The following is a 19,499-nucleotide window of genomic DNA, read 5'->3' as shown; positions in this document are numbered from 1 at the left end:
CTTTAAGTCTCTCAGTTATATTTTTAAAGGTCATTGTTCCTCATTTCATTCATTTGTTCTGCATTTTGTGAAATTGCAAAACATTTTAAAATATTCCCAAGTAAATGCAGAGAAATGTAAGTGATGTTACCCTATACACACTCTCAGAAATAAAGGTATAAATGCTAATATGTACAGTTGTGGTCAGAATGATCAGCCCATTTGTTAAATACAGTATGAGCAAAGAAGACTGTGGAAAAAATGGGTGGAAAATGGCTGGGGCCCGGGTAGTCTCATTACGAAATAAATATTTTTCTCTAAGATATGGTGGCCCCAATTATCATCAACCCTTTTATTTAATACTTTTTATAACCTCCATTTGCCAAGATAACAGCTCTGAGTCTTCTCCTATAAGGCTTGATGAGGGTGAAGAACACCTGGGGATAGATCAGAGACCACTCTTCCATATTCCATGTTGGTGCTTCTTTTCTTCAGTTCACCCCACTCATTTTCTACAGGGTTCTTGTCAGAAGAATAGGGTGTCCATGGCGAAACCTTCATTTTGCAACCAGTGACACATTTTTGTGTTGATTTTGATTGTTGTTTTGATTTAATTTTCCAGCTGTGATCCTTGGAGAGTCATTGCCCACTTAAACTGTCCTCCTCACTGTGCTGATATAGGCACACGTCCTCTTCCAGGTAGATTCATAACATCACCAGTTGATTGGAACTTCCTAATTATTGCCCTGATGGTGGGAATTGGAATTTGTTAGCTTGATACTTTAGCTATTTAGCTATTTTCTTACAGCCACTTTTTATTTTGTTAGGCTCAACAGTCTTCTTCTGCACATCAGAACTATATTCTTTGGTTTTACGTATTCTGATGAATGATTAAGCAAATTTGGTCTTTGTGTTACCTCATATTTATGCCCGTGTGAAAGAGGAAGTAATGACTACAAAACTTCATGTTTGTAGTCACGCTGATGTGCTAAAAATCTAAATATGAATGGGATTATACTTTATAGATATTTTCTTCATAAGAATTTCTAGCGGTGCTAATAATTGAAGCCAGTGAACTAATGAAACCAATGAAGGATCAAAATTATAAACAATGCCGATTTTTTAAGCCTTCTATGCTCATATTTACCACGGGGGCTAATAATTCTGATCACAACTCTATCATTTGGGTACTGTTATGTACGTTTGAGATACTAATATGCACCCTTAAGGGGTAAATAAAGTACAAAGGTGTACATTTTTAAAAGGTACCACCCCAGAGACCTTTATTTTTCTGACAGGTGTATAAAAATTATAAAAAAAACTACTGTTAAACTTAAGAAGTGAAATATTTTTTGTGACTGTAAATTATAAATGCAGTCACTTAACCTCAATGTACCACATATGTTCCTATAAATCTGTATTTCCCTTTATTCCTTTGATGTAAACAAAAAGCACACACAACCGGTTTCCTTTAATTAGTTGAATAATGCAAATGCAATAAACGGGGCTTTACAAAAGTGCACAAGTTCCTTATGTGCCTTTTTTGGGTAACTGTCTGCTGCATCCTGTACTGGTCACAGAAGTGGAAGTTATTGCGGTTTCAGACTGAGCACTTGCTGTCCTGAGGAAGGAACACACATTTGACTAGATTGTATCCTCTCTAAAGATGTGCTGCGCATCAATTCATCTCCTCATTGGTATGTTTAAAGATATATTTTTGTTGTTGTTGTTGCTGTTTTTATTATTTTTTTATTATTTGAGTAACTGCTAAAATTTGCGCGAATAGCTAATTGAAAACAAGAAAAGGAGCAGAATTAAATAAGATTTACATAGTCAAATAACTAATCACCTATTTCCTACTTACATTTAAGGGTAGATTCAGCCATTATTGTAGATGTACTTGTAATTTACAGATTTGTAGATTGTAATAACTATGTTCCTCATGACCTGACTAAACCTTTAATGGGTACAATGCAGGTGCCTTATTTGTCTTTGCTGTTGAAAATGAGGCAACAACAACGATAAGCAGCACAAAAATCATCACTGCTCCAGTTTCAATGTCTGTTGACAACACCACCCTAATCAATAAAACACCAGAGGGCTTTCTAGACAACTTTACCACTCCAAACTCCACGGTCGACCTGTCAAACACAACGGATGGGAATACTACGTCAGATGGACAATCAGGTAGCTTTTTCATGTTGTTTTATCAGCTGTCAATCAAGTGTCCAGACACTTTTTGCAGCAAAATGGTACAATTGGTAGAAAAACTGTAAGCCAGTTTATATGCTATGCTGCTTACTTCAGTACTGATACATAAATGGGAAACTCTAACCAAAGAATGTTAGATGATTTTTGATTTTTTTTTTTTTTTTCCCTTTTTGGCCAACAGAATCACCTACTCCTCCACCCTCAGAACATCCGCAGACCAAGTATTACACCACAGAAAAACCTCTGAAAACTGTTGCGCAATCAAGCACAAAAAATATGATCAAAAGCACAACAAGCAAAAAAACCAGTAAGCGAGACAATACTGTGCAAGCATAATGATCACTGATTATGCTGTTCATCATAAAAATATCACATTTGATTTTGCACAAATGAGCAATGTGCAAATTCTGTTTTAACCTCTCACTTTAATCATACTGAGTCATTCTAACACAGGAAGTATGTATGTGCTCTAGCACTCTCTTAAAACTGTCATCGTCTGCCAGAATAAATTATTTGTATTAACCACCTAAAGCAATTTATGTAAAAAAAAAAAAAAAAAACGTAAAAAAAAACACTACAGTATATTAGATCATAAATTTGCTATTCACCAAATAATTTACTTATTTTCTTTGTGCAATGCATTTATATCTATGCATAATTAATAATTTTTACAGCAACTCAAGGACAAAACAATGGCAAAAACAATCTAGCAAGTGAGTAGCTATTTTTCTTTATTGTCAATGTCTATTCATATTTTTATTTAAGTGTCCTTGTTTATTTTGAATAGACAGATAAAAATATATACGTTCTTAATTGACCTATTTTTTTTGTTTGTTTGTTTGTTTGTTTTTTACTCTCAGTAGCTTACACAGTTATCCTGCTTATTGTTGTATTGTGCCTCTCTGGGATAGTAGTTTACTGTTGCCTTCAAAAGAACTCCAGGGTAAGATATTTAAAGTCAATTATTACTAACTGGAGAATATTTGGAAAACCAGTAATAGAATGAATAGCCTTGATATATGGCTCCCTGTACATTGTTAACTGATAATCATAACATCGGATATATAAACTACATACTGATCGTGTTTAATGCAGAAGTACTCTGTGGACTTACATCCCAAACAAGATGCTCAGATCCCACTCAGCACAATGGATATAGAGGTGTTTGACACCACATCAGTCAAAGGTACCTGCCATTCTTAACTTTCTATCACCACAGAGATTTCTCTATTTACACTGAACCTGAGTTCTAAACTGTTCCCAAAGATATACAAACATTCACTCCTGTCGAGTCCACCGAGCCACTTAAAGACCCTGCGCCCGTGAAGGAAGCTGAAAAACCTGAGGGAGGGAAAGGTATGCGACAAGTAGCTGAATTCTGTCAAAGACTCTATGGCAATCACTTAATCTTGAGAAATGCATTATAGTTTAATTTAATTCAACACACATGATCATTTTCGTCAATGTGTGAAGACCTATATAAAGAACTAAGGAGCATAAGAGCCAACCAGACGAAACAACTGTGTGTGTGTGTGTGTGTGTGTGTGTGTGAGTGTGTGAGAGAGAGAGAGAGAGAGAGAGAGAGAGAGAGAGAGAAAGAGAGCTGCGCCCAACACTACAAAATTTAATACAGATAGCTGTTATTAAAAATTAATAAATAAAATGAAATAAAATAAATACTCGCTTTCAAAAGTTTGGAATCAGTTACATTTGTAAAGGAAATATTATACTGACCCCAAACTTTGAAACAGTGCTGAAAGTTTCTAAATTACTGTACTAAACTCTGCTGTACTAAAGTTTTAAAAGTGATAACAAGAAATTAACAAAAAAAAACCAGGCCAGCCTAAAAAGACGCTCAGGACAGTTGATGGGCCTCTGCTGCGAATTGTCATGAAAGCTTATCATCTGCATGTGCTTTTAAGCCTTTCCATTTTAAACATTCAGAAGAGTTTAAAGCATTCAAACACAAGATGCGGAAAAACTCAACTGAGTACTCGCGCCGTGTTCGGTGCGCACGCAGAGAGCCACGTCTTACATACAGCAACACCGAACCGAGTTCTCCTTCACGTCCTTCTGCACCTGATCAAACAAATACAAATCGGTTTAACATGCAAAACAGAAAAAAGATGTGAAAGAGCCTAATTCAGCACCCGCGCACAGTGTTCTGTGCACACAGAAGAGATGCATCTCAAAGCTTGAACACCGAATTCGCCTCTTCTTGCTCTTGTACTGACAAATACATACAAAAGTATGTTGAAATACCCGTCTTGGAGAGTATCCTCGAAAAAACAGTCGGTTATGTCTTAAGTGAAAGTAAACATTGGAGAAAGAAATTATCTCTTAAAGTTACCACGCCTAATACTAGCTGCTGTCGATGTCCTTAATGTTATTTCCAAGAAAATGAAAGAAAGAAAATCACTCACTGCTCTTGACTGAACTACTTTGTAGTTTTAATAAGAATTAATCCACAGTCAAACCAAATATTATTCAGACCCCAGATAGAAAAAAAATATATAAATATTTTTGTTTGTTTGTTTGTTTTACTAGTGGGTGCAGGACACTATAATTCCATGTAAGTGTTGTGTGAAAATGGAAGAGTAAAGGTGACTGCATTTGACTGGAAATAAAGACTTTTGTAACAGGAAATTACACTATATTCCTACACAGTCTAGCACTTTGAGGAACTTTAGAAGTTCCCTTAATTACGACATTGTCATTTTTCAGCAGTTGTGTTTTTAGTGTAGTTAGAGTTGTAAGACCTTTTTAATACCACCTTGTGTGAAATTTAAGACCAAACCTGGGATGTATATACACATAAGTTTACGTATATTTAATGTGTTTAATGTAAAAAGAAAACAAAATATCAACACTATCAAAAATGCTATTTATTATTATGATTTACAGTGAACTTTTTATACCAGCAGACAATATCCCATACAAAATAACCCCACAAAAGCACCACATCACCAAGACTTTTGGTGGTATAAACAAATTATTCAGAAGCAATATTTTCAGTGTTCTATCAGCTTTTACATACTCAAATCTGCATGTTTTTAATATTTATCCCAGGATTTTATTTACCTTTATAAAGGCCAATATTTTTAACTTTATTAAATGTATGCATCATCTTTCATGTCTTATCAATCAAATTAAATATTTTACACTGCAAAATTACAAATGCAGTAAATACTGTTATGAGATTAATGTTTTAAATAAAAATTTTAATATAACAATAAGAAATATTGGGGGGAAATGCATACTTCTAAACATGAGACTCAACTGCCAGTAGTGATGGTAAGACACTTGTTCATTCAACCAGTTCCTTCAAAGTGCTAAATCATTCAGTAACAAAAATGCCTTGTGTTGCTTGGAGAATGTGCAATACTTCTGATGTTCGTTTGGAACAATTTTTGTTGGTGAAATAGAACAAAACAGTCAATATTGTGTCTAAAATATAAATAACTTAATATACTTTACTTGTTGGTTGAAGGAAAATCAATGTAACATTTGCAATCGTGAAAACATTCAGCAAAATAGCCCCCTTGTCATGGTATGTTACTTAACTACATCATGTTATAGATAAACTAAACATTTGACATTTTTACCTCAGTATGTTTGCTCTTTGAGTTTCTTCATGTGTGCCGTTACACTATTTGATTTGATTTCTCCATAAAAGTCTCTCACATTGACAGTCAGCATGAGCCTCAACAGCATGACATCGATAAAAGAAATACACTATCCATTATCAATCGCTGTTTAAGCTGAATGTAATCAAATCAGAAGAATCATTCTCGCATTTCGATGTGTCACTACTTTTTTTCACTTAAGTTTAAATCAAGCTAGCTTTTAGGGCAAGAAAATTTTTTGAGGAATTTTTTCTGTAAACTTGGATTGACCCATTTAAAGTACTGTAGCTAGGAGGCTTCTTAGCAAGCTGGTGTTCGAAAGGATTCTGCTACCACAATACTCTCTGATGATGTGTTGACTACAGCAGTGAAAAAAAATCTTCAATCTGTCCAATGAAGTAAGAGCAGGATTTACAATCTTGTTTTGAGCTCACTGATTGGAATGTTTTTGAAGCTGCTACCACCGATCTGGACAAACTCACAGAGACTGTAACATCTTATATCAGTTTCTGTGAGGATATGTGTATTCCTACCAGGACTCAACTAATTTACAACAATGACAAACCGTGGTTCACTGCAAAACTCAGACAGCTCCGTCAGGCCAAAGAAGATGCTTACAGGAAGGGGGACAATGTCTTGTATAAACCAGCTAAATACACACTGGAAAAGGAGATCAAAGTGGCAAAGATGAATTATTCTGGAAAAATAAGGACTCAGTTCACTTCCAACGACTCAGCATCAGTGTGGAAAAGTCTGAAGGAGATCACCAACTACAAGACATCATCCCCCAGCACTGTGGAGAATCAACGACTGGCAGACGATCTGAACGAGTTTTACTGCAGGCTTGAAAGAAGAACACCCATCACCTGCCCTGAACGCCTCTCCACACAACCGTTCACACCATTCACAACTCCTGCAACCCACCCTGAACGCCTCTCCAAACAACCGTTCACACCATTCACACCCCCTGCATCCCCCCTCTCCCCTACACCTGCAATACAGATAAGCGAGGATGCGGTGTGCCAGGTCTTCCGGAAGCAGAAAAGACACCAGCTTGTCTGAAATCCTGTGCTGACCAGCTGGCCCCCATCTTCACACAGATCTTCAACAGACCACTGGAGCTGTGTGAAGTCCCTTCATGCTTCAAACGCTCCACCATCATCTCCATCCCAAAGAAATCCAAAATTACAGGACTAAATGACTATAGGCCTGTGGCTTTTGCACGTCTAAGGACCCCTCTGTCAAGCTCCTGAAGTTTGCAGACACCACACTCATCGGCCTCATTCAGGACGGTGACGAGTCTGCTTAAAGACAAGAGGTTGAGCAGCTGGCTGTCTGGTGCACTCTTAACAACCTGGAGCTTAACACGCTCAAAACAGTGGAGATGATAGTGGACTTCAGAAGAAACCCCCCTGCTCTCCCCCCACTCACCATCATGAACAGCACTGTGACTGCAGTGCAGTCATTCAGGTTCCTGGGCACCACTATCTCTCAGGACCTGAAGTGGGACACTCACACTGACTGCATTGTGAAAAAGGCCCAGCAGAGACTGTCCTTCCTTCGCCAGCTGAGGAAGCTTAACCTGCCACAGGAGCTGCTGAAACAGTTCTACTCCACCATCATTGAATCCATCTTCTGCACTTCAGTAACTGTCTGGTTCAGCTCAGCTTCTAAATCTGACCTCAGAAGACTACAGAGGGTAGTCTGGACTGCTGAGAGAATCATCAGTACAACCCTCCCTTCTATTCAAGAACTGTACTTATCCAGAGTGAGCAAAAGGGCTGGCAAAATCACTCTGGACCCCTCACATCCAGCACACTCCCTGTTTGAACTGTTGCCATCTGGTCGACGCTACAGAGCACTGAGCACCAGAACGACCAGACACAGGAACAGTTTCTTCCCTCAGGCAATCCATCTAATGAACACTTGATAATAACTGTGGAACACACTACACTATTTATATTTACATACACATACACTTATTTATCTAACACACATACTTAGTGTACACTTAATTTTTTTTTGCACATAATATACCTGTACATACATAACTGCTCATTGTAATATACCTGCCATACAATTGTCAATTTGTATATTGTCATTCCTTACCTACTTATTTGTATTTTTTGTATTTTTTATTCTTTTATTATGTGTGTTTTTTTTGTTCTGTCGCTGTCATTCTGTTGCACTGCGGAGCTTCTGTCACGAAAACAAATTCCTCGTATGTGTAAACATACCTGGCAATAAAGCTCATTCATTCATTCATTCATTCATTCATGATTGTAAACAGTCACTGGGTCCGTCAGACCGGAAAGATTTTTGTGGTAATGCGACCAAAAATATTTAAGACCCACTGAATCTGAATTTAAGACATTTTACAACTTTTTAAGGACCTGCGGCCACCCTGATAAATAGTGAAGTTTAAATATATGATGAGTGTTTAAGGGTATTCACAGCTGAACAGTGCCTGAGCAAATTTGTTTGTTGATTAACAGCAGCTGGTTGGTCTGATATATGTACATATTCTTCATATATACATTTCATTAAATTTTTGGTGTGAATAGAAACAGGAACTTATTTTGAATGTCTGACTCCATTCTTTACAATGATGGAACATTTTGTGAGCTTGTGTAAAAAAGAAGTATTTTACCTAATGTAAAAATTATGTACTATGATTGTTACAACTGTACATTTTATATATATATATATATATATATAGTGACGGGACGAGCCAACGACAGACACAGTGGGCGTGGCGTCAGGCCTCGGAGAGGTTTTTATTTAACAGAAAAACCAAACAAAGGGGGAATAAAGTGTCCAAAAGGGGAACAGTGTCCAAAACAACAGGGAATCTGGTGTCCTCGTCGTGCTGCGGGGTTCGTGGGGGTCTGGCAGTGTTCATGGAGGAAGGGTCCAGGTAAGGGGCGGAGTCCGGCGGCCGCACGCGCTCCCCTCTTCGGTCCGGGGCGCGAGGGGCGGCGGCTTCTTCTAGCGGCTTCATCCTCCTCGCTGGCCTCGGCGCTTGCAGGGGATGGACGGCCCGGCATCCTGGCCCGACAGGTGCCCGACAGTTGATTATCAGGGAGGAGGCAGCTGACTCGTCACAATATATATATATATATATATATATATATATATATATATATATATATATATATATATATATATATATATATCTTTGTGTGACATCATACTTTTAGATATTGAGAACCATTACAAAAATTACAGGCAAAAACAAATACTGTATTCCCTACAGAATCAGCTGATGTTAAACAAGAAATCCAACAGAATTTATCCAGCACTCAGGCCACAGTGAACACAAAGGATCAAACGGATGGGCTGGCCGCAGTGGATCTGACTGATGGAGAACTGACGATCTCCACCAAAACCTCAATGGAATCCCTAGATGATGTTCTCAACGAAAACAACTGCAACAATACAGGAGCTGAAGGTTAGTGAGAATGAGAGAACATTTCTAATGTCAGTTATGGTTTGTAGACTGAGAGATGATCTGTAGACCATAAGAGACCATAATCATAACAGAGAGACAAACAGACTATAAAACACAGTAGTACTTTAATATACTGTAATGGTACATTCACACAGGGCGTCTGCGTTAATACTTCTCATTTACTTTGAATGGGTGACATCATGCATTGCCGAATTGAATTGTTGGTCCATTGGCATTGCGTCACTGGCATTGCTCATGGCAGAAGTTGAAAATTTCTCAACTTTTCAAGCGCCAAGGGAAGCGTCAGCCTTATGCAAATACCCTAGCTCAGCCACTAGCCAATTGTAGTCCAATGTAATTGGCTGTTGTCACTATGATGATCACGTTAGCGCCAAGCTTCAGATACGCCGTCCGTCAAGTGTTGACGCTCACACCCCGTGTGAATCTAGTGTAAGCACTGTGATTATTATTGAGGTTATTCAATTGTTTGGATATACTAATACTATTTCTCTCTATTCACCACTCCTTTCTTTTGTTTCAGTCAACGGCAATGGGCATGAATTCACTAAAATCTCTATTGATATTTAACTTCTAAAATAAATCAGCCTCTTCCCAACATTTATCATTGGTAAGTGTTTTCCAGCAGTCCGTGCAGATACATACACACAGTGCTGTGCTCCATTAGAGATGTACTCAAGCAAAGGAAATGCTTCTGGGGGAGAAAAAAAAAACAGTATACTTTGATGAATATTGTAAACTAAAAGAGCAGTAGGGCAGAAATCACACATTCATATCATGATTCATATTGGTCAGTCCAAGCAAATTTAACATTTTTACTCATGTGGATATGTGGTAGAGGGTATTCCATCTGTCATCACATCATTTCCACAGAGGCCGCTCCAGGTCACATGTCATCAGACACTTGAGAGAGATACTACAGTTTTAATTCCCTCTGTCAGGAAAAAATAGTAGGCTAAACCGACTTATACATTGAGAGAAGGAATTAGTAAATTATGCGCACGATTTAGCAAATCGAGGGAACGAATTAGCAAATTGAGGGCACTAAATAGTAATCGTGTACACGTTTTAGTACATCGAGCGAACAAATTAGTAAATCATGCGCTCTATTTATTTATTTTTTCTTGCATGTCAAGTATATTAGTATATTAGAAATATTTATACATAGTAAGCCTACACTCAGACAAACTGTAATTAGCAGAAAATAGTCCAGTCATTCAAAAATAAACAAACAGAAAAACAGTTAAAGAATCAAAGGGAGGAAACAGAGAGAAAACCTCTCATTCATTCCAGCTGGTTTGAAACTAATGAACAGGTTGGATACATGAACTTGAAAGAGGTCATTCCACCCCCATAGATAACAACTAATGACCATGACTGCTCATAAAGCAGTATAATTAGCTAGAGCCCCAGGGACTATTATATAAGGTATTATTTTCCAATAAGAGTATGCTTTCATGTGCTCTCCGGTCATTGTAGAGGATCCGTTTCCAGGTTTTGATCGGCCTCTCACATTTTTTTTTTTTTTTTTTTCACTTTATGGTGCTTAGTCTACTCAAGACAGGACACAGTTTATTTAAGGCACTTACATTTGTGGCCATCAGTGCTCTGTCTGCTTTTATAGCACTTTATACACTACTTTCAGGTTTAATTGCTAAAGGTTAGTATCTGTTCATGGCATTGATGAATTATGTATTAAATCAACAAAGAAAAAGATCTGAAATCTGAAAATCTTAAAACTTTTAAAGGAGTGGCCTGCCCAATACGTAGTAATGACAAAGAAGCCAAGTCAATGCTAGATTTACAATAACAATCAGACACTCGCCCAGGCCTGAACAGTATTAGACACTGTGCTTTGGTGTGGAACTAATGTGTGTTTGTGCATGCACACATGCAGTTATTGACTACCAGCGTTTTGTTGTGGTTATCTTCTCACCTGGCCAGATGTAACTTAGGATGAGTGGGAAAGAGAGAAACTCAGAGCTGTACCAGGTGGTGCCTTCTGGTTTGAGTTAAAACCTGCAATCTTTTGTGTACTTTTCCTAGTTGTAAAGTTGTATGCAACCTTTACTCAGCCATTGCAACATAAATGGAAACATGTTTCACCATATCAGAAATAGTTGGTGAGGTAATTGTGTTAGGTGGAAGACTAATAATAGGTCACTGGTAAAGGTTAGGTCTCTTTGTTGGTGTTAGTTATTTGTTATGTTTCCATGGTTCCATTGATACATTCTGGTTTTATTTATAAGATTAATCACATATTTGTCAGTGTTTGCATGTACACAAACACTGATGACTGTATTTGGTGGCAAGTGAAAAAAAAACATATTTAGGCAGTCATTAAAAGGTAGTGTTGCAAAGAGAATGTTGCAAACAATGCTCTTATAAACTTCCTCTTCGCACTTCAGACTAAGTCTATCAGGAATAGTTCAACCAATTTACTCACCCTTGTGTCAATTTTCTGTTTATTTGAAGAATGTTTTTATCCATACATTAAAAGTCATTTGGGTCCAACAAATGGTGCCCCATCAGTAATATCATCACCCATTGATTCTTGTGCAATGATGTCAATTCATATGATACACAACAACCAATGAGGTTTGATGTTAATTTTTAAAAATCCCCTTTTGTGTCCTTCAGAAGAAATGAAACTGACATGAGTTCAGAACAACTAGGGTGAGTAAATGTTAACAGACTTCATTTTTTGGACGACCTATTATTTTAAAGGTGTGCAAAACCTGTTTCTGTAGAAACTGCTGTATCTTGCATTAAAGACACTCAATAACAGGTGTCAAACATTACAGAGCTGAACATTAAAGGCCATTTAGCAAATAAGACTAGGAGAATTTGGGTTTAGGTTGTTGGAAGTGTGTGTTCATATATTTAGCTACATTATCCCCTCTCATATTTCTAAAGCTTCTCCGATTCACCCTCAGTGAGAAGTCATGAAAGGATTTTTTATGTTGAGACCACACCCATTTAGGTCTATCCCACCACAATGACTCAGCAACCCTACTTTGATTCACGTGGGGAACATTCATCAGTGTCCCTCTAGATCACCCTGTAAATCCTCACACCTTCCTTGATTGCAGCTATTTTTACATAATGGGATAAAAGAAACGCAATAGGCCCCTGAGTCAAGCCAATGACAATTCTTCCACAGTTGTGAGGCAGAAAACTTGGAGCTCGTTCTCGGCTCGCCCACCTGTTCAAAGACCATGCAACCTGTATTTTGTGTGCATGTATTTGTATTTTTTTAAATCAGTTACATTGACATTGTTTTTATCGTTTTCATTTAATTGATGGCTGTTTGTAAACCTAACAAAAATGTAAGAAAAAAAGAAAAAAGCATAATGTTCTCTCTTACTGGATGCTTCCTGTGTTGTCATACAGTGGCTGTCACACTCAAAGTTCATCTATATTTTGTCCTTCTCCAGCTGTCCTTTCGCTTAGGCTTTTTTTATCCTTCCTGTGCTACTCATACTTTTAATGATGACCGCTTTCAGTGGAGATAAATTTGCTTGGGTGACTTTACAAGCAGTGAAGTCATTTAAGTGGGGTGCTAATTAGTTCATGGCAAACATACATAGATATTTCAAACTTCCTGTGAGTTTCTTGGAACTTATATGTATAACGTTACAAGTTTTCTTTCATTCTTTCATTATAAAGTATGTGTGTGTGTGTGTGTGTGTGTGTGTGTGTGTGTGTGTGTGTGTGTGTGTGTGTATTTACGGCTCCGGGGGTTGAACAAAGGCCTACTGTAGCGAATTGATGCATTTAATATACCTGTAAGTACAGTATATTAAAGGCATACTCCACCCCAAAATGAAAATTTTCTCATTAATCACTTACCCCCATGTCATTCCAAACACGTAAAAGCTTTGTTTGTCTTTGGAACACAATTTATGATATTTTGGATGAAAAACAGGAGGCCTGTGACTGTCCCATAGACTGCCAAGTAAGTTACACTGTCAAGGTCCAGAAAAGTATGAAAGACATTGTCAGAATTGTCCATCTGCCATCAGTGGTTCAACCGTAACGTTATGAAGCGATGAGAATACTTTTTGTATTCAGACTGAAGGTCTGGAATCTATGGCGGCTTTCATTGGCCAAGGTCTGCCCATGAGGCCGTTTGACCAACATGTCAAACAACCAATCACAGTTTGTTTTGTTCATCATCACGTTTCGAGGCGTTGAAATGTCAACACAATAACAAACTGGTGTGTAAAACTCTGACATATTTTAAAGATTCTATGCCACAAACTTTAAATATTTCACATACTTTTGAAAATCCAGCGTTTAGTTGATCATGATAAGCACTCGTTGTCACCGTTTTAAACACTAGGGCTGTCTTCTTTCGTGTGGGGGGTTTGGCACCACGGTATCTTTGTTCCCACGCAGAACGTTAAAGAACGCGACACACACATCTCATGGAAAACCTTTAGAATTCAACCAATCTGATGATGACTTCGACACTCTCCACTTCTGTGTGCCATATGCATCAGACGTTTAGCCAACGGTCCATGGGCGTGACATCTGGAGCTGAGACTAGCTCTTCTGTATCAGCCACGCCACAAGGATGTGCTGTTTCAACATGCATTTAGCTTTGATTTGAAAGAATAAAGTGCATCCTTGTGGCACGGCTGATACAGAAGAGCATATGCAGCATACGGTGATATGGAGAGACACAGAGGAGACTGTTGACAAAGGAATTGTTGAATAAAGTTGTTATTTTTGTTTTCTTCGGTTACAAAAAGTATTCTCATCACTTTATAACGTTACGGTTGAACAACTGATGACAGCTGGTGATGTCTTTCATACTTTTCTGGACCATGACAGTGTAACTTACTTGGCAGTCTATGGGACAGTCACAGGCCTCCCGTTTTTCATCCAAAATATTTTAAATTGTCTTCCGAAGACAAACGAAGCTTTTACAGGTTTGGAACGACATGGGGGGTAAGTGATTTATGACAAAATTTTCATTTTGGGGTGGAGTATCCCTGTAATTAGGTTGACCAAACGTGCCATTTTCCCAGGACATATCCTGGCCAGGACTTCTGTATTGCCTAAAATATACACGTTTTGGCTTTGTTTGCACTGTGCAGACCAATTGTTGTATGACAAAGTACCGTGAGAGCTCTAGAGAGAGGATGGCTTCTTGTACTTTGATGTCATACGCCGATCAGTATACTCAGTGCTGCTTCAAGTCGAACACTAATATGTATACTATTTTGCATCGCTTTGACCGTTCTCTGTAGATCCCACCTTCTCACGTACCACGATTGGTCAATTACGTACAATGTCTGCATGTTATTGGTCAAATGATCATTACCTTCATTAAGTATGAAAATAGGAAATCAAAGCCAAAACCTGGATATTTTAGGCAATATAGAAATCCTGGCCAGGACGTGTCCTGGGAAAATGCCACGTTTGGTCACCCTACTTTAATGCCACCTCTGTGCAACAAACTGTACATTTATATATACATATATGATGTATATATTTAATTTGTATAGTCAAAATAAGGGTGATTTCAAACTAGCACTTTTGGTGGGAACCAGGGTTGATTGACGTCAGAGTTCGGTACGCTTGGATGATGTGAATGCTGTTTTCTGAACTTTTCTGAACTCAAGGACCAGGCAATCGAAGCAATTGTGAAAGCACCCAAAGAGTGCATGCATTCAATATGGATGCCTGTTCATTCACACAAGTTTTCTTAATTTGCTTGACTTGAGGTTTATCTTTTTCCTGGGGACAAAAGGACAAAGGTCAAGCAATTCTAATTACAGAGCAGACTGCCAATGAGATCTTGACAAAGTCCCTTTCAAGGAAAGTGTGTTCACTCGGGGGCCATATTTCATCCAAGACCAAGTCATATCTTCATGAATGGGGGAATCCTGAGATCTCGAAAACTTCCCTATGAACTCACAAATAACTTACATATTTCAAATCAGCAACAAAAATCTGACATGAACTGCCCCATGAATGTTGTTTCTTGACTCAAATAGCATTAAAAAAGCTTATTTTTCAGGCTAGACCAGCCAATGTGCATGCGCATTGGCTGGTTTTTGTTTATTTTTCTATGGTAGCTTTTAATTTTTTTATTTTTTGCACTTTACTAATCAACGATTGGCTCTTTCATTTAGAAGGCGGGACTATTCCACCATACCGCACATTGCAGTTTCTCCCATTCATAAGTATAGGAGTGAACTGTTTGTATTTCGCAGGAAGGGTATCCAATAGCACATTCTCTCTCTTCCAGCTTTCTATTCTAGTGTCATAGAGCAGCGGCTTCACAGGCCTGGCTGTGATCATCCCACTGCTGAAAGATAGATACCTTCACCTGCCCGTATCTGCCCATGGCATCATAGCCACATTCCTTAGAGTGGGATTGACAGGACACCTCTCCACCAACACAGACTCTTTTAACTGCTAGTAAAAGGAAAGTATTCACGAGGCAGCTTTGGCATGATGCAGAGAGGTGGCTGGAAGTACAATCTTATGTCACATAATTATTATTATTTTTTTAATATATTAAAATGTCCTATTATTCAGTCATTTGCAGAAGCATCCTTAGTTATTTATGCTCAGCTGTCAGTATTAACTGAGAATAGAACATAAGCCATTCCCGTCTCAAAGTAAAAAATAAAGTTTCAATAACATGAAATAAAATGGCAATTACATGAGACAAAGTTGCAACTGTAAGATATAAAATCACACTGTGATATACAAAGTTACATTGTGAGTGCCAATTATGAGAAATAGAGTCGTAGTTTATGATTATTCATGTTACAATATTTATTTGTGACTTGAGTAAAAGCTTTTGATTGATGCTCACTATTGGTTGATCTTGTTTGTCAGAAGAGTTGAATTACAAATTATATATGTGTATCTCAATTAAGAAACTGCAACAACTGCTTTACACTCTACCTGTTACATTTAAAGTTTAGTTGGGTATCTTAAGTTTAAATCTAAAGTAGAAAAGGACAAAAAGGTACTGAGAAGGAAATTTAAACTCTCTACAAACCTGTCCTAACAGCTCTGATATAATTAGAGGTTCCACTTCAGTTTTACAGATTGGAGCTCTTAGATTAGTCCTCTGGTTTTGTCTTGATAAATCCTTAAATAAATGTCCAGTCTTCCAGCTACCTGCTTTCCTCTCTCTATTTAGGGGTGGGGGGGGGGGGGATTGTTATCTCAGGCTCAGTTTACTATGTACCCCAGCTTAGCCTAACGATTTCCGATGTGTATGGTCCACTCGTGCCTTTGTGTAAGCCTAAAAAGAAAGTATTTGTGTTAAAGTGGATAACAAGCAGCTTTTCTGTTGATAAATGAGTGGCCATTCATCAATTTCAATACAGATATCATTGCACGCCATTATGTGAACAAGCCTACAGGTTACACAAGACATGAAGCTTATAAATTTTCAATGAATGTGAGCATGTCTGTCTCACAAATTTGTTATAAAATATTCCAAATACATTATATATCAGCATGCATTTACTGTATATCAGCATGTCAGGCTTTTTCACAAATAACATCAAGTGCTCTTCTACTAATGTTTTAGCTTGAGGTAAGTGGTTATGTCAAAGGCTAAATGGATGTAGGAGGTTATGAACTGGCTTTACAGCTCATGAGAAAAAGTAAAGTAAATTGTATCATTTTGGAGCCTATTTTCTTTTATCAGCAACATAAATGTATATATATATAATTAAAAACAATATCAACTCTCTGTTTTACAGATCTCTGAACCAGACTGATGGAAACTGGAAGCAAAAGCTGAACTAAGTTGTAAACTATGCAAGTCATTGTTAGAACAATGCTGTTTGCATATATATACAGTACTAAGAAAAGTCTAACAGGGCTCAATGTACTGTATTGATGTCTTTCTTCATATATTTTTTTCTTGGGTTTTACTCACTGAATTTCTTTGTGTTGTTTAAGGGTTAAATGAAATATACTGTGCATAAACTTAACGGAGAAACTTAATGGAGTTAGTACTTTTATATTTAGAATAATATTACCTATTATGTTTGATTTTAATATTGTAACTATTTTCAACCTAATTTATGAAAATCTAATCTAATCTTAAATGGATAATTTTGTAAATTTTCAACCAGCTTTGTATTGTTGTCGACTGTATATGTAAATGAACAATGTGTACTCTTTCTCCGTGTTACTGGACCCAGATATCCCCATTTATTTTCCAAGCAAAAGGATGCTTGGAAGTTGGATCAACAGAGCATATATATCAATATATAAAATATCTAAAAATCGAAAGTGTATTATGAGTGTTGACGTTTATGACAAAAGGGATATTTGTACATTGTACATTGAATACATTTTTTATTAAATTAGATATGTGTAAAGTTATCTCATCAGAGTGCTATAGAGCTCAGGGTTCCTCTGTTGTATGTATACTGTATGTATGTTATTGTAACCCTACGGTGGTAGTTCTGCTTATAGGCAGGCTAAGGATCTATTGTAGGAGTTATCTAAATCTAGATTCGATGAGGAGGTTGGTTATGTACTAATCATATGGTCAAAAGACTCACAGATTCCACTCCAAAAGAAGCACAGGGCAATAGATTAAAGTTTGAATGTAGCTCTTATTCAAATTAATTTCCTTATTTCCTTGTTCAAAATTCAATATTTAGTTCAGTTCACATAGCATTAGTACCACTGATGTTAACAAATCGGGCACAACTTTTGAGATCTCATGAAACAAAACAAAAGGGAAAATCTTTCAAAGAAAAAAAATGTTACCCTTGAGTGCACTCAAATATTTTAACTGTCCAACCACCCCTTCAATACTCAGCGTCCATATCAAACCACCCAATGGAACCGTTGCAGCGCTGTTAGTTGAGGCAGTGGACCAGGGAACCAGGCACCAGGGCAAACAGAGAGGAATCCAGCTTCGGTGGAAAGAACATCAGGGATCTGTGACCAGAAGAAGCCTCAAAAAAAAAACAGTCTACACAAAAATGTGCAGAAAATTAATTAATGTTCAACTAAATATCATTTTTCCATCTTTTCATCATTTAAGAGTCCATATGTTCAATAATACAACTTAAAATTAAAATCAACCAAATGGAATTGGACAAACAAAAGTACAGTACAGCATAGTAACTCAAAATTAACATACTTGACTCAAACAAAATTATTTCCTTTCAAAATGCATTTTTCATTGTACCAAAATATACAACAAAATGTACCTGTGTGGTAACATCCACTGCTATTGTAGATAGCCAGACTGTTTTTTTTTTAATCCACTGTAATCCACTGTAATGTTGAAATGTAAACTTTTTTTTAGTCATTTCACCATTTTAGCTTCAAGCTAATCAACACAAAATGATAGTTTTCACTCACCGAGATAACTTCGTTTTACAAAAGGTGTCGTCTAAATTTCAATGTAGTTCAACCTCGAGGATATATTTCGTTTTCTAAATCAATTTCAATCTTAATATTTACTTCTGCTCTGGCTCCTGTTTTCCAGGCTTTTTTCAAGGCAGCTCGAATGGCAGAAAACAGCAGAAGAAGAACGTTTCATTGTGCACTGCCACCTAGTGGCGAACTAGATATTGCATTTTACCCTAGTTTTACTCGTTTGCATTAAAGGTCACTTCAGGACTTTATTGGGGCAAAATTGACAGGGTTACACCCTCCCCCTCTAAACCACATGAGTCCCTGCATGTGCGTTAAATCTGACAAGGTATCTGATGGTCAGGAATAATGTCTTGGAGTTTCCCAAAAAACTGGCTAAGGGCAAGGATTAGGGGTTTCCCTAGCTCTTCATAGGTGAACTTGGGTGGGGGGTGTCTTTCTCTGTTTGAACGCCTGGGCTGCTTACCTTGTTCTTCCCCACAAGTAACTTCTGAGTGCCTTTTAGGGGTTACAGGAAACCTGTTCTGAACATTGTCCGTGTCATGAGCTGGTGTTGGGTCTGTGACCACTGTGCTTTGCAATATCTCATCTTCTGGAATGTCTATGATGACATGGCCACTTTGGGTTGGGGACTGATGGACAGCTGTATTTGTGTCAAGAGGTGCAACTGAGTGATCAAGAATTGGTTGGAGTCCTAGCGATTTGAACTCAGGAGCCATGGGGTTCAGAGAAGACTGAGAGCCACTGATGGGAATGACTTCGAACTCTTGCACATAGGGTCCCCATGTGGTGAACTGTGGAGGTTCATTCACATACCGTAGTAGCCATCA

The 19,499-nt window shown here is 37.6% G+C and overlaps 1 protein-coding gene and 1 long non-coding RNA gene across 5 annotated transcripts; one reads left to right on the top strand and one right to left on the bottom strand.

Annotated features, from left to right (window-relative positions):
- The first annotated feature begins 1,531 nt into the window (after positions 1 to 1,531).
- Positions 1,532 to 17,658, top strand: LOC122145280. 4 transcript variants are annotated; one of them, XR_006160229.1, is made up of 11 exons: positions 1,532 to 1,676; positions 1,957 to 2,166; positions 2,372 to 2,497; positions 2,865 to 2,903; positions 3,051 to 3,133; positions 3,286 to 3,376; positions 3,457 to 3,546; positions 9,073 to 9,267; positions 9,809 to 9,895; positions 11,926 to 11,961; positions 17,028 to 17,658. XR_006160229.1 is itself a non-coding variant. In XM_042758046.1 (10 exons), the coding sequence occupies exons 1-9, from the start codon at positions 1,646 to 1,648 to the stop codon at positions 9,853 to 9,855; spliced, it is 909 nt and encodes a 302-aa protein (XP_042613980.1). In that variant the 5' UTR covers positions 1,532 to 1,645; the 3' UTR covers positions 9,856 to 9,895; positions 17,028 to 17,658. The 4 variants fall into 4 exon arrangements, 3 of the variants coding, with proteins under 3 accessions (XP_042613980.1, XP_042613967.1, XP_042613985.1); XM_042758046.1 differs by lacking the exon at positions 11,926 to 11,961 and having other exon boundaries at positions 3,054 to 3,133; XM_042758033.1 differs by lacking the exon at positions 11,926 to 11,961.
- A 62-nt stretch (positions 17,659 to 17,720) lies between these two features.
- Positions 17,721 to 19,499, bottom strand: LOC122145289. Its single transcript, XR_006160232.1, has 3 exons — positions 18,655 to 19,499; positions 18,501 to 18,567; positions 17,721 to 18,259 (listed from the first exon to the last, which is right to left on the bottom strand). It is a non-coding gene; the product is annotated as an uncharacterized LOC122145289 (long non-coding RNA).

Source organism: Cyprinus carpio, chromosome A1, assembly GCF_018340385.1.
Source record: "Cyprinus carpio isolate SPL01 chromosome A1, ASM1834038v1, whole genome shotgun sequence".
Classification (NCBI taxonomy): Eukaryota; Metazoa; Chordata; class Actinopteri; order Cypriniformes; family Cyprinidae; genus Cyprinus; species Cyprinus carpio.
Note: the sequence above shows the minus strand (reverse complement) of the source record. Positions and strands in the feature narration are given on the sequence as shown.

Excerpts from the sequence above, each read along its gene's own strand:
- LOC122145280 (XM_042758033.1), top strand. The coding sequence starts at position 1,646 with ATGTGCTGCGCATCAATTCATCTCCTCATTG. Across the intron at positions 3,134-3,285 it reads GCCTTCAAAAGAACTCCAGG|AAGTACTCTGTGGACTTACA; the intron begins GTAAGATATTTA and ends TGTTTAATGCAG. Across the intron at positions 9,268-9,808 it reads CAACAATACAGGAGCTGAAG|TCAACGGCAATGGGCATGAA; the intron begins GTTAGTGAGAAT and ends CTTTTGTTTCAG.